The 14,456-nt window shown below is 35.0% G+C and overlaps 1 protein-coding gene across 1 annotated transcript in view; it reads left to right on the top strand.

Moving 5' to 3' along the window:
- The window catches only part of LOC106082497 (unconventional myosin-XV), a 70,093-nt gene that overhangs the window by 16,549 nt on the left and 39,088 nt on the right, over positions 1-14,456 (top strand). The window contains exon 3 of the mRNA XM_059368360.1: positions 11,624-11,863. Within this exon, the coding sequence (XP_059224343.1) occupies positions 11,738-11,863 (126 nt within the window). The 5' untranslated portion in view covers positions 11,624-11,737. The remainder of the gene's footprint in view (positions 1-11,623; positions 11,864-14,456) is intronic.

Consider the following 14,456-nt stretch of genomic DNA (forward strand, 5'->3'; position numbering starts at 1 on the left):
TTTTGTAAGTTGGGGGGCTACACGAAAAAAGGTCATTTAAGAAAAAACTATAAAGAGGTATTTGGTTAAATGCCATTTGTAAGCAACATTTAAACGCAAAGAAGATGGTACCAGGCAGCCGAGTAAATACTTTCCTTTGCCAATTTGGCATTATTGTTTTTTTATCTTTCCTCTTAAGCCAGACTTGCATGTTTTGCAATTGATTTATTTTCATCTTCTTCAGATTCATATTTAATCAATATTTATTTATATGAATATAACTAACTGTTAACAAAATACCTAAGTAAAAAAGAAGAAATAACGTAAAAATACTTTAAGCATTAAAATGTTAATTTTTCAAACTTTCATCGCAACAATATATCTATTTTGCAAATTCAATCAAATAAAAAACGCATATGCCAAATGGAATTAAAATATGTTGTTTTGCCATGAATGCGTTTTAAATGCTGATAACATCAATACTCGTACTCGTACCTAGGCATCCATTTATTACATTTCTAAACCAAAATTTATTAATTGCGTTAGCGTAAAACCCATGCGACGTTAGTTAGTTGGTTAGACAATCATTGGATGCCAGATTGGTACTCATACGTGATTCGGTTTCCAGTGTTATGATCAATGCACCATTAGTGTGTAGCTAGCTGAGTTGTAGTTGTTTATTCCTTTCTAAGAGGCAATTGTTATGCTGAAAGCAAACAATTCACCTCATCATCACCATTATAAACAGCGTCATCATCAATGAATAAAATCAACGATTATTTGTTGTTTTTTTATTGAAAAAAAAAAACTCACTTTCAATTTACTCAAAAAGCTATTGAAATGGTAGCTCAACAACTTAGATAAACTCATTTAAAGCAATATTTACACTGGCGTTTAGCTGCAATTTGTTAGTTTTAATTATTATTAATATAAAATAAAACTTACAGTGGTTCAATACTAAATTGCTGCAAATCAAATCAAAAGAAACTTACAGAAACTGATTTATTATAGATTTTTTTAGAGTTATTAAAACAATTTTTTTTTTAAATTTTCAAAAAAATTATTCAAAATTGTTCATAAGGGAAATTTTTCTAAATATAATCCAGTTTTAAAATTCATTCATTTGTGTTTGTTTGTTTATGGGTTTGTAAATTTGTTTGTTCCGTATAGACTCTAAAACGACTAAACCGATTTCTTTGAAATTTTCACAGATTTTGGGTAGAGGTTCGGAAGGAGCAACAGACTATATATAGGGTTGCCCAAAAAGTATTTGCGGATTTTTAAAATGAAAGTAAAGGCATTTTTAATAAAGCTTAGAATGAACTTTAATCAAATATACTTTTTTACACTTTTTTTCTAAAGCAAGCTAAAAGTTACAGCTGATAACTGACAGAAGAAAGAATGCAATTACAGAGTCACAAGCTGTGAAAAAATTTGTCAACGCCGACTGTATGAAAAATCCGCAATTACTTTTTGGGCAACCCAATAATTTTTATACCCACCACTGAAGGATTGGTTTATATTCATTTTGTCATTCCGTTTGCAACACATCGAAATATCCATTTTCGACCCTATACAGTATATATATTCTTGATCAGCGTATAATACTAAAACGATATGGCCGTGTCCGTCCGTTTGTCCGTCTGTCTGTTGAAATCACGCTACAGTCTTCAAAAATAGAGATAAAACTTTGCACACATTCTTTTTTTTTGTCTATAGTCAAGTTTGAAGATGGGCTATATCGGACTATATCTTAATATAGCCACCATCTAGACTGATCCGCCGATTTAGGGTCTAAGGTCCATAAAAGCCACATTTTTTATCCGATTTTGCTGAAATTTAGGACAGTGAGTTGTATTAGGCCAGTCGATATCCTTCTTCAATTTGGCCCAGATCAGTCCAGATTTGGATATAGCTGTCATATAAACCGATCTCTCGATTTAGGGTTTTGGGCCCATAAAAAGCGAATTTATTGTCCGATTTTGCCAAACCGTGGAACAGAGAGTTGTGTAAGGAAAGTCGATATCCTGTGAGTTGTATTAGGCCAGTCGATATCCTTCTTCAATTTGGCCCACATCAGTCCAGATTTGGATATAGCTGTCATATACACCGATCTCTTTGTTTAAGGTCTTGGGCTCATAAAAGGAGCATTTATTGTCCGATTTTGCCAAACTGTGGAACAGTGAGTTGTGTAAGGAAAGTCGATATTCTTCTTCAATTTGGCCTAGATCGGTCCAGATTTGGATATAGCTGTCATATAGACCGATCTCTCGATTTAGGGTTTTGGGCCCATAAAAAGCGCATTTGTTGTCCGATTTTGCCAAAATGTGGGACAGTGAGTTGTGTTAGGACTGTCGATATCCTTCTGCAATTTGGCCTAGATCGGTCCAGATTTGGATATAGCTGCCATATAGACCGATTTCTCGATTTAAGGTCTTGGGCTCATAAAAGGAGCATTTATTGTAGGATTTTGCCGAAATATAAGAATTAGGCAAATTTGATCTGTCCAGATTTGAATATAACTGCCATATAGACCGATCTCTCGATTTAAGGTTTTGGACCCATAAAAGGCGCATTTATTATCCGATGTCTCCGAAATTTGGGACAGGGAGTTAAATTGGGCCCCTCGACATATTCCTGGAATATGGCATAGATCGGTCTAGATTTGGATATAGCTGCCATATAGACTGATGTGTCGATTTAAGGTTTTGGGCCCATAAAAGGCGCATTTATTGTCCGAATTCGCCAAAATTTGAGATAGTGAGTTTTGCTAGGCCATTCAACATTTTTCTTTAATTTGGCTCAGATCGGTCCAGCTGCTATATAGACCGATCTTTCGATTTAAAGTTTTGGTCCCATAAAAGGCACATTTATTATCCGATTTTGCTCAAATTTGACACAGTGACTTATGTTAGGCTTTTCGACATCCGCGTCGCATATGATTCACATTGGTCTATATTTGGATATGGCTACCAAAAAGACCACTATTTTGTTCTACATAATTGAACAGTGATTTATACTTATTAGACCTATCAATATCAGTGTCGAATTTGCTTCAAATCGGACTATATTTCGATTAAACTGCTATGGGGCCATAAATTATGCATTTTTCACCGGATTATGACAAAAGGTGGTTTACATATATACCCGAGGTGGTGGGTGTCTAAAGTTTGGCCCGGCCGAACTTAACACCTTTTTACTTATTTGGTTTACTTGTTTGATATCGCAAGGGGGCGGACCCTCCCTCCCTCTTATGCTAAAAGTACCACCAGGGAGTGGACCGATCGGAACAATATTGGAATTATTGGGTTGCCCAAAAAATTTTGGGCAACCAATTCATAGTTCATAGTTCAAAAAAATCATAGTTTTTCGGGCCAATAGTCGGCGTTGACAAATTTTTTCACAGCTTGTGACTCTGTAATTGCATTCTTACTTCTGTCAGTTATCAGCTGTTACCTTTAGCTTGCTTTAGAAAAAAGTGTAAAAAAAGTAAAAATACATTTACTTTCTTTTAAAAAATCCGCAATTACTTTTTGGGCAACCCAATAAATGAAAGCTATTCAAGAGTAGAGTACGAATTTCATATTAAAAATTGGGTCCAAACAATTGGGGGGCCTTCTCGACCCCAAAACCCACCAAAATAGGTTTATTGGACGATAATGATAATATGGGGCTCGAATGAAAGGTATTCAGGAGTAGATTATGAATATGGTCATATATAATGGCTATATAATTTGTTGATATTGAACCCAAAATCAAAAGTGAACCGATAGGGACAATATGAGTATCAAATGAAAGATATTGGAGAGTAGAATACGAATACGTTATAAAAACTCCAGTATCCAAGTGGTCGCCCAACCCCAAAAACTGTTCCAAACAGACATATTGGACGTACATATCAATATTGGACTCAAACGAAAGGTGTTCGGGAGTAGACTATCAATATGATATTAAAAATGAGGTCCAAGTAATTGATGGTAGCCCCATCCCTGACAAGCCCCCAAATGGGAATGCTACTCGATCATAGCTTGATGAAACTCAAATGAAAGGGATTTGAGAGCACATTACGAATATGACATTAAACTTTGTGTCCATGAATCTAGGTGGTGTTTTACCTCCTAAAATCGCCTCCAAAAGGTTATTTAAAACGTAAAAACAATAGATTTTTTTGAGTAGAGGGCGTCATTCGAATTTATGCTCAAGTGGCAGATGGGTTGTAGCGCACAGCCCTCATATAGACGTTCTCCACCAAACGGCTGTATACACCAATCGCCACATGGGGTTAAATTAAAGGTATCAGATTGTGGACTGCAAATCTGATATCTTTTTTCCGCTCATATATCTAGCGGACCCCAAAACAGTCGATCAATCAAAATGACCTAATCGGAAACAGTGTAATTTAATTAGTTTGTGGTGACACAAATAAATGTAGGCCTCCATACCCCCAAAATTATGACGTTCGGCCGAAGGTTGCAACCATTTTTAGTCTTCTTTTCCTAGACAAGTTCAAACGACGTGCTGCTAGGCAACACTTTTTTTATTCAAACGTTTTATATGGTGCAGTCACTAAGAGCTGTCGCCACTGCACCAAATATATCGACCGGCAAATTAGTTCTTGATCACAGAGAATTGTTTAATGTGGCAATTTGATTTGATTTAAAAAAGACTAAATAATAAATATTTGATAGGTAGTCATATAGTCAGTTATATAGAACTAAGCCACTCCAAGCGAGTAGCACCATAGACAAAGAAAAATCTTTAGACTCATTACAATGTGTTCAAAAAAGCTCTAACAGATGGAAGAAATGTAAAATTCAGAGTCGTTTATATGTGATTGCGCAAGGATCTCGGGCGACATGGAACGGAGAACTTTTAAGTTATTTCATTAAAATTTTGAGTTTTAAAGTCTATAGCTTTCCTTTGTCGATGGCAGCACCAACATTTAATTTAGCGCCATCTATTGGCTGTTTTCAATTGGATCAACTGGATGGAGACAAAAACACGAAAAGAGAGAGGGCAGAATGGTCAAAATTGATCATACAGCATTTATCTTTGCTATGACAATCTATCGCGCCCTTGAAAAAAGGAAAAATAAAATATAGGAATTTAGTTGTGAGGTACTATGCATGCCATGTAAAAACTTCTCTCAAAAGAGGTGTCGCACTGCGGCACGCCTTTCGGATTCGGCTATAAAAGGAGACCCCTTACCATTGAGCTTAAAAGCATGAATCGGACTGCACTCATTGATATGTGAGAAGTTTGCTCCTATTCCTTAGTGGAATGTTCATGGGCAAAATTAGCAATTTGCACTTGCAACATCTTCAATATCCTATGGTCATAATATTTTTACCTAATACTGTTGCTTAAGTTAATTGAACTTTTCTAAGCCATATCACGCTCACTTCGTCAAACTTTTTGCTGCTTTTTTCGTTTATAAAGAAAAAATTATAAAATCAGTTCATTCATTTTCTAATCAATTTGAAAGAATTTGTTATTTTTTATTTTATTTCTTCAATTAATTTATAACGACGCTTTTTTATATGGTAGTTCATTTCTTAGGCTTTCGTTAAATAGACAAAGTTGGTGTGGTTTTTTACACTTTTCCTTACAAATCGAAGGTTGTTTGTTTGTTGGTTCGTGATTAACTTTTTCGTGTTTATTTTTGTAGTTTCTTATTTGGCAGTGTTCAGTGGCGTCTTGTTTTTAAACAGCAAGAAAGTGAAAAAAAAAAACTAAACACAAACTAAGGCAAGCAGCCAAGTTTCATTGCAAGCAATCAGCCATTAATACATACGAGTACTTGCTTTAAAGTTTTGGTGTTGATGCTGGCTGCCTGATAGTTTTTTTTTTTTTTTTTTGGTATGTAACTCTAATTCCCTTGGCTTTTCTCTCTCTCTCTCCTTTCCCTTTCTCTGGGGTGTAGTTGTTTTGCCGTTCAAGTTATACGATTTAAATTTGTTCATTATGTTGGGCATTTTTTTCTTTTTGTTGTTTTTTTTTTTCATTTGGGAAAAAGTTAAGAGCCTGGGAAAAAAGAGATGTTGTAAAACAAATGCGAGTGTACATTCATTTGTTAAACAACAAAAAGTAATCATAATCATAATACCCATCGTCAACGTAGTGACATTAATGTCGAGGTACTGAGTAAAGTCACCTGGCAGGGGAACTTGTCGTCATGTGAAATGCATAATGTGTTATGTAAATACAGGGTGTTTAGTGAGTTATGGCAAAAAATCGTTATTGTTTGTAATCAGTGGTATTTCCAATAGCTACACATTATTTTGGGGGTGGGACGATCCCATAAAAAAGGCAATGGTTCAAATGTATAATTATTAAAAATAATAAACAACAAGATTGCTTCAACATTTTTTTTTAACAAAAACACAGCTTATAGCTCAAAAAAATATTTCGGTTTTCTACAGGAACCAAGTTATGGAATTTTGGCTATCGGCAAGCCTAACATAATGCTGTATTGGAAACAGAGGGGATGGAGGGACAGACAGACGGACGGATATGGCGAGATCGACTTAAAGTTTCATCACTATCGAGAATATAAGCTTTAGGGTCGTACACCAATATTTCCAGGTGTTACAAATATTCCTTGTGTGGACGATATAAAAAACGAGCAAGGCAAATATGTTCAAAATGTAATAAATACGGTTGACAAATGACAACAAATTACCCAAAATTTGACGAACATATATATTCGAGCTACGTCTAAATCTAAATCGATTTTATATATAAATAAATCGATATTTATACTGAGAAAATCCTTCCTACCAAATTTCAAGAGAATCGGTTAACCAGTGATCATTTTATTGCATTATTACTGCAAATCGGACGAACATATATATGGGAGATATATCCAAATCTGTACCGATTTCTATGAAATTCACCAGTAATGTCGGGAGTCATAAGAAAATCCTTCCTGCCAAACTTCGAGAGAATCGTTTAACAAATGACCATTTTATTGCAGTATTACTGCAAATCGGACGAACATATATATGGGAGCTATATCCAAATCTGAACCGATTTTTTCCAACTTCAATGGACTTTGTCTCTAGGCCGTAAAACATGCCTGTACCAAATTTGAAGACGATCGGATGAAAATTGCGAGCTGTAGTTTAGACAGACAGACGGACAGTCAGACGGACAGACAGACGGACAGTCAGACGGACAGACAGACAGTCGGACATAGCTAAATCGAACCAGAAAGGGAATCTGAGTCGATCGGTATACTTATCAATGGGTTTTTCTCTCTTCCTTTTGGGTGTTACAAACAAATGCAATAAGTTATAAGGTATAAAAATGATTGAACCTACCACCATAGAAAGAGGGCATACTTTTCTTGTCATTTAGTTTGTATAGATTTGTTAACTTGGTCGCTTTGAAATTCTAAATCGATCTAGCCGTAACTGTTTATTTTGCACAAATACTTTTTAATGCTGTAGGTGGTTGGGCTGATTTGTGTTAATTTCTAGTAAATTCCTCATACCCATCTATATATGTAGGTATGAAAAACTTAGTACTGGTCGAATTACCTCGCCTTTACTTCTTTTTAATAAAATCTTCAGTATTCAAATTAATTTCCAAATTTTAAGTAAATTCCTCATAACCATCTAGGGTATGAAAAACTTCGTCCAAGCTGAATTTACCCCGTATTTATTTCTTTTTAATAAAATCTTCAGGATTCTAATCAATTTCTTTGTATATATGTATTCATGTGCAATCTCTGTCTCAAAATTTTTCAACAAATCTGGGAGTGGCTTTTGTTCATCACTACATCGCTATGACTTCATATGCCAAACATCTGGTTTTGTGGAGAATAGCACAAAAATTCTTTAACGAAAATTCCATCATAATAAGTTTTTGTGCTACGCAATTGAAGTTATGACACAGAAAAGCAAAAAATATTTGCTGCACTTGCACAATTTTTAATTCATTTCTTACATGCTCCAAAGGAATTTACACTGGTCAACAAGTTTTTAAAACATATGTTCATAGCCATACATTGGATAAGAGAACAAGTGTAAATTTATTGAGTTAACTCTTTTTTTTTTTTTAGAGGGTAGTGAGTGCGGTTTCGCGCGCCGTTGTTTATACCTTCGGGTATTGGAATGCGGTCAATCACGTCAATGGGTAAAAATGTTTTGCGGCTGCGCGACAACTCTCCACAAGGCATGTGTGTATCGTATGTTTCTTTTTGTAGTTGGGAGCATTGAAACTAAATAAAAGAGTCGCATACTCACACACAACACCTTGCCTTTGCACACACACGGTTATTGGCCATTCAATATATGAGTCCCCCCCCCCTCTGAACATGTATGGATGATTGGTCCTAAGTCAAGAGTTTTCAGTTGTTTGCTGCTTTGAGTAAATTTGTTTTTAAATAGTTTCTCAGTGAACGTGTGTCTGCTGCTGCCGCTGTCGCTGAAAATGTTGGCTGAGCTATGATAATTTTTAAAATATTCAAGATTTTTTGTTGGTGAATAATTTTATGATTGTTTACGTTTGTTAAGTAGAGTTGTTGTTGTTGCTATATCTATTGTGATATTAGAAATAACTCACAACTCACAGAAAAAACACTTGTTAAATGTTTTTTTTTTCAAATGCTGGTCCATGCACCTTGTTGCCATTGGCAGTCTCTTCATTTGTGGCAAATGTTATGGCAGAATGTGTGATCTTCGTTTTTGTGTAGTTTTGTCTTCACATCTTTCTTCCATACGATTTAGTCATACAGACGTTTCTGTATTTCGTCTTTGACATATGGTATTCATTTCGTATCTTTTGTATTATTGTTGAAGTTAAATATTGATGTTAACGCCGTTTGCCATCACAAGTCGAACAGGTGAAAGTTTTCGAAAAACTCTTTGGTTTTTCGTGATGTTGGTGTTCAACTGGGCCCCAAGGCATTGGACAGAAATATTAATAAGTGAATGATCATGATCGGAAGACATTTTTTTGGGAAAAGAAATTAGGCGATATTTACGCCAAGCACACACTCTCACACACATGCCATACACTTGGGTGTTGCTAATTGCCAATGGCGCATGTGTCTTAAGTCTTTTGTTTGAGAGCTAATGAATAATGGGTATCAAAACATCCTAATATTTCTATCTGTTATCGATTTTGACAAATAAATATTTGATACAAGATGAAATTAAAAATCAATTATATTATAAAATAGCTTCAGAGGGAGGATATTATCTTTGCCAACGAATTGTCATGAAATGCTGTTTTTGAGTGGTAAATAATGTCCAGACTTTTTTGCACGAAACCCATTTCAAATGTTGCATGCCAACTTTGGACTAGACTAAATGTCTTGCCTTGAGCCATGCTAATATCCGCTTTAAAAAATTAAGCAAATTATTTAATTAGCTTGGAATAAATGCCGATTATAATTTTTCTGTTAAACTAATTTTGGATGGTATGTTCAAAGACCAACCAATGATTCATACAAATTGCCAACATGTCTTTGGCAATTATGTTGTTGAATGTTTGTTTTTTAATTCAACAGTGCAGGAAATGATGGTAAGGAGGCGGTAAGATGATGCATTCTGTTGATTGTGTAATATTAAACATGCAATTATAGTTTTGAATTAATTGTTAATGGAAAAGATCAGTACCTGTATGTGGGTTTATATTGTTGGAGTTTTTAGTAAAAGGTTATATAAAGTCGTAAGTGGCATCTACATGTCTTTGGGGGGGTTTTTTTTCTTAGATTTTCCATTGAGATTGCACAATTGAAAATATGAGAGCCACGTCCATATATGAACCAATATTACCCATTTGCAATTCAACGGACGAATGAATTTGACTACATCGATTTATCGTTAAAATATATATACTTGTACTTTATAGGTTCGTATATCGCAATTTCGAGGTGTTACATACGGATTAATGGAATTAATTTATGTCTATTCTATGTTGATGGGTGTAAAAATTCTTAAATGTATTCAATTCCATAATATCATAAGCCAATGGTCTATTGTTATCTCTCTCTTAACATTAAAACATGTTTGTGTCTTAAGTCTTTTGTTTGGATTACTCACCACAAACAATCGGTAGGATTGTAAGCCATCAAAATACAAGTACTGCACCTATGAATGGTTTCATTGAATGCAATGAGAAACCCAGTAGAGCAAGCGATATTTATACTGAGGCATTAGTATGTATTTGTGTGTCAACGAGCAAATATATTCAGCAAAAGGGTAATAATTCAAAATATGCTTGAATTTTGGGGATTTTTTAATAAAAAAAAACACGTTTGTGATTTCTTTTGTATAGTATGAGCATCATATGTATGGAGATAAAATTCCAGAGAGATGCGAGTTCAAAATGTGGAATTCATATTGATGGAGATGACATTAATAAACGAAACACTAACTCTGTTCATTTTTTTGACAGGATGTTATGTTTGTAACACTCCTTATTATTAGGAAATCGTTGTCAGAGAATAGTTTTTATTACTGTATATACGACGAATGGGAAGAATGAAAAATTATAGCTCGAGTTAATGTGCATGAATAAAAATGGTTGAAAAATGTTTCTCTTCATATAAGTTCATGTTTTGAGTTGAGTCGTCTGAATAATTCTAAAGTAAAATCTCTTGGAATCCGATTGGTAGGAAACTTTTTGTATCTGGTTGTATTTGGTTTATTTTTATACCCTCCACCATAGGATGGGGGTATACTAATTTGGTTTATAACTCCTTGAAATATTCGTCTAAGACCCCATAAAGTATATGTATTCTTGATCATCGTGGCATTTTAAGTCTAGACATGTCCGTCCGTCTGTCCGACCGTCTCACAGTGGGATGGGAAAAAAAACAAGTGGAAATAAGTCAGCCATTTTGGAACGGATAGAGATATATTTATGAAATTACATACTTATAGCTGAGGTGTTATTCAGTTTATATGCAATTTCAGGGCGCTAAATTTATTTTTAATCTTTGAAGGACATTTTTGTCTGCAAAATTCAAGAAACATTTTTAAGATATCTCTCTTCGTTTTTTTAAGGATTTTTTAAATCTGTATCAGAAAATTTCAGTTTTTCCCGTATTATTACATTTTTCTGTGTCTTCAAAGAGATAACTCTTTGAAATTTTGAATGGTTAGAGCTGAGTTTTTAAGGTCCAAAGTAGTCCTGGTGTCCCTTGACAGGGCCCTACACCCAGAAAAACTAGTATGCTGATATCAGGAAACACTGTCTGCTGATATTAAATTATTTTTTTATTTAATTTTATTTTATTTAATTTTTTGTTTTTCTAGTTTATTTTATTTAATTTTTTGTTTTTCTATTTTATTTTATTTCATAATTTTTTATTTTATTTTAATTTATTTTATTTTATTTTAATTCATTATTTTCATTTGTTTTTTTTTTCTCAGTATTTCTTCTATTTTTTTAATACTGTCTTCTGAAAATTATTAAAACATGTTGGATTAAAGCTACACCAGGTGCTGCAATTACTTACCCCCTACATACACAAATCTAAATACATAAATCTGCATTAAGCTACTATAAATCATTGCCACACGTTTAAGGATAGGTTTTTACCTACAATTGTTATTTCACTATGTATGTTGTTTTCCAATTGTGGGCTTATAAAATGCTAATTTTGTATTCTCTTTTGGATTATTTACAGAGCCATGTCTTCCAGTAAGCTAAACATTAAGTAAGCGTCTTTTTGGAACCTGGAACATACCAAACACCAAAGGAATAAAACGCTGCCTAAACAAAAGAAAAAAGTCGCAGAAAAATGGATTGGTCCGAGGGTGATTTGGTATGGTTTGATCCCGGTGTGGGTCATCCCATACCAGGAGAAATACAAGAAGTGCATCGTGCGGCACAAGTCATAGTTGTGCAGGCGGTTATTAAAGGCAAGGTAGGTACATCAGACATACCCAAATTCCAAAATAGTTTTCGCCGTTGTATTTGTCCACAATGTATTGAAGACAGACATCATTGTGTTGGAGTTGGAGCTGCTGCGGCTGCTGCTGTAGTAATGGCAGCTGCTATGAAATAATTTCATTCATTTGTTTGTAAGGCCTTGTGACGTGAGAGGCGTATAAATGAGTCAATGAATGTATGAATGAATTTCTTTGTGGTTTGCTTTTTTTTGGGAAAAAAACCTAGCCACACAAAAATGTGAAACTCAGTTATTGACCAAATATGCGAGTTTATGAGGGTAATATTTAATAAATCAAATAGGTAAACTTAACTAACATTACTTTTCGGAATGTTAGGAATGCTGACAAATTTAATGTTCAAACTTTTGTTTTTATACAATTTGTGAACTAAAAATAATAATAATTTATAATTTTTTCTTAAATTTAAGAAAAACAATGTCCTCCGTCAATTTCTCTCGGAGGCCAGTTTGACCCATTGATCAAATGCAAATGGCGCCTCTGCAAGGGAGAAGACTAAGTAAGATCTTATCAGTGGCTTCTATGTCAGCAATGGTCTCATGAGTCCATTGAGTACATGATTTTTGGATTAACTCCCCAATTTCTCCCGAAGATCCTTTAACAGAAGTGGAATGCGCACAGTATATTTTTACTTCTTTCCTAAGGATTCCTCTTCTAGTTTAGTTCGAGACGGGATTTTAAATATGGTAATAGTTTTCGAATTTTTCACACATAGTCTTCCTTCAATTTCACTCGGAGGCCAGTTTGGCCCATTAAGCTACACAGCCGAGTACAATTGGGTGTAGATTTTTGTTGTTGTTCTAGTAACGCTACCTCTTAATTTTACCATGCTTATATCTCTGAGTAAAAACATCAGTTTCGTCTTCCATGAGTACGTCGTTAATCTATTCTTCGTAGCCAATTGCGATAGCCTCCTCAGTGACATTTTCTTGTGAAGATCTAGAAAGAGAATTGGCCAGAACATTCCCTCCTCCTGCAACGTCCTTCCCTTGAGATATGAGTGTTGTGCCTTCGGAAGTTCTTCGGTGTCAGTCCCTCGCTCACATTCAGGTCTATCCGCCTTTCTGGTGCTTTGAGGTTGTGTGTTAAATCCTTCGTCGTGCTTGGTTTAATTTTCTCCCCTAGGACATACAGATGAATCGTACACACTTTCTTCTCTTCTTCGAAAATGTCCGATGAGGTCTCTCGTATACACACTTCCTGTTTGTGTGGCGATATTTCGATATTTCCTACTACTTCTGGCTGCTTGGAAAATTCATCTCCATCAATGGATTCAATGTCCATTGGCTACTTTTGGTATAAGTCTCGTTTTACCTGCCCTACAAGTTAGTAATGCCGGTACCCTTAGAGTGTACAATGTGCCACCTAGATACCTTACAAGTGTAATCCAATTCTTCAATATTGCCCAGGACCTCTTTCGTTCTCCTCGTCACCTTCTTGAAACTGTGACCTTCACAATACCTTAAATTAGGCGGGTCCTTTATATGAGGGCTATACCGGAACATGCACCGATATTAAAAATATTTTACAAATAAGGTTTTTACCTACTAAATACCCAAAATGTGAAAGGGTCATATACATATATGGACTTAGAGCGCAAAATCGTTTTGACATTTTGCTCTACTGACCTAGCACCTTGCTTGACTTGGAATTTGGAATTTAGCTATATATTCTAAATTTTTGCAGTATTTTTTTTAAATTTTAAGCTAAAACTTCTTATTCCAAATGTAAGGTTAGGAAAATATAGGATGGTCTATCTAGCGGTTCATTTCGGACTACGCCAACCATACATATACGATTCGTGGCTTAGAAATACAAAATTGAAGTCACCATTGCAGCCATAGCTGGCAACACAATCGAAAATTTCGAGAAATATAATTTTTTTTTTTTAAATTGTATACCCAACTTTTTCGTGTGCCACCCTATATCGCTGGTTCGCTAGTCCCCCATGACATCTCCTTAAATGTTTTTTGTTTTGATTTTTACTAACAAGGCTAGGCAGAATTTTCTTGTAAATCAAAACAAAATTCAGTTATTTGAGAAAAGTGGAAAAAGTTCAGCTAACTGGCTGCAAAGAAAGACAATTTTCTGGTTTATCAAGATCAAAAGTGGTCTTTGGTCGTTAATAATCAAATGGAAGCTGAGCTATGTGTACTCTTCACTGTTGTGCTCCGTTTTATTTGGTGACTTTGAAAGGCGATTGCTGGCTGACTAGCTGAGTATGTGTGTGCGTTCATGTGTGTTTCTGTAAAGGAATATTTTCAATGTGGCCAAACATGTTCCAAAGCAACTCAGCTCCTCGTTAATACTTTCACAGTGGTCGTCCACTCTGGTGAACACATGTGTAAGCAGAATGATACTCTCGATGATGTTGCTGCATGGCTTCTGTTGGCCGTAAGCCAATACACTCCTTTCAGTTGCTCCAAAGTTATTCGTATCAAGTGGCGTTCTATAAAATTAACGGACAGCAACTAACACTTGACCATTGGAGTGGGTTGGAAGTTTTGGCATTTGCTTGCATAGTGTGTGGGTCTTCTTCCTCAACTGGAC

This window comes from Stomoxys calcitrans, chromosome 4, assembly GCF_963082655.1.
Source record: "Stomoxys calcitrans chromosome 4, idStoCalc2.1, whole genome shotgun sequence".
Lineage (NCBI taxonomy): Eukaryota > Metazoa > Arthropoda > Insecta > Diptera > Muscidae > Stomoxys > Stomoxys calcitrans.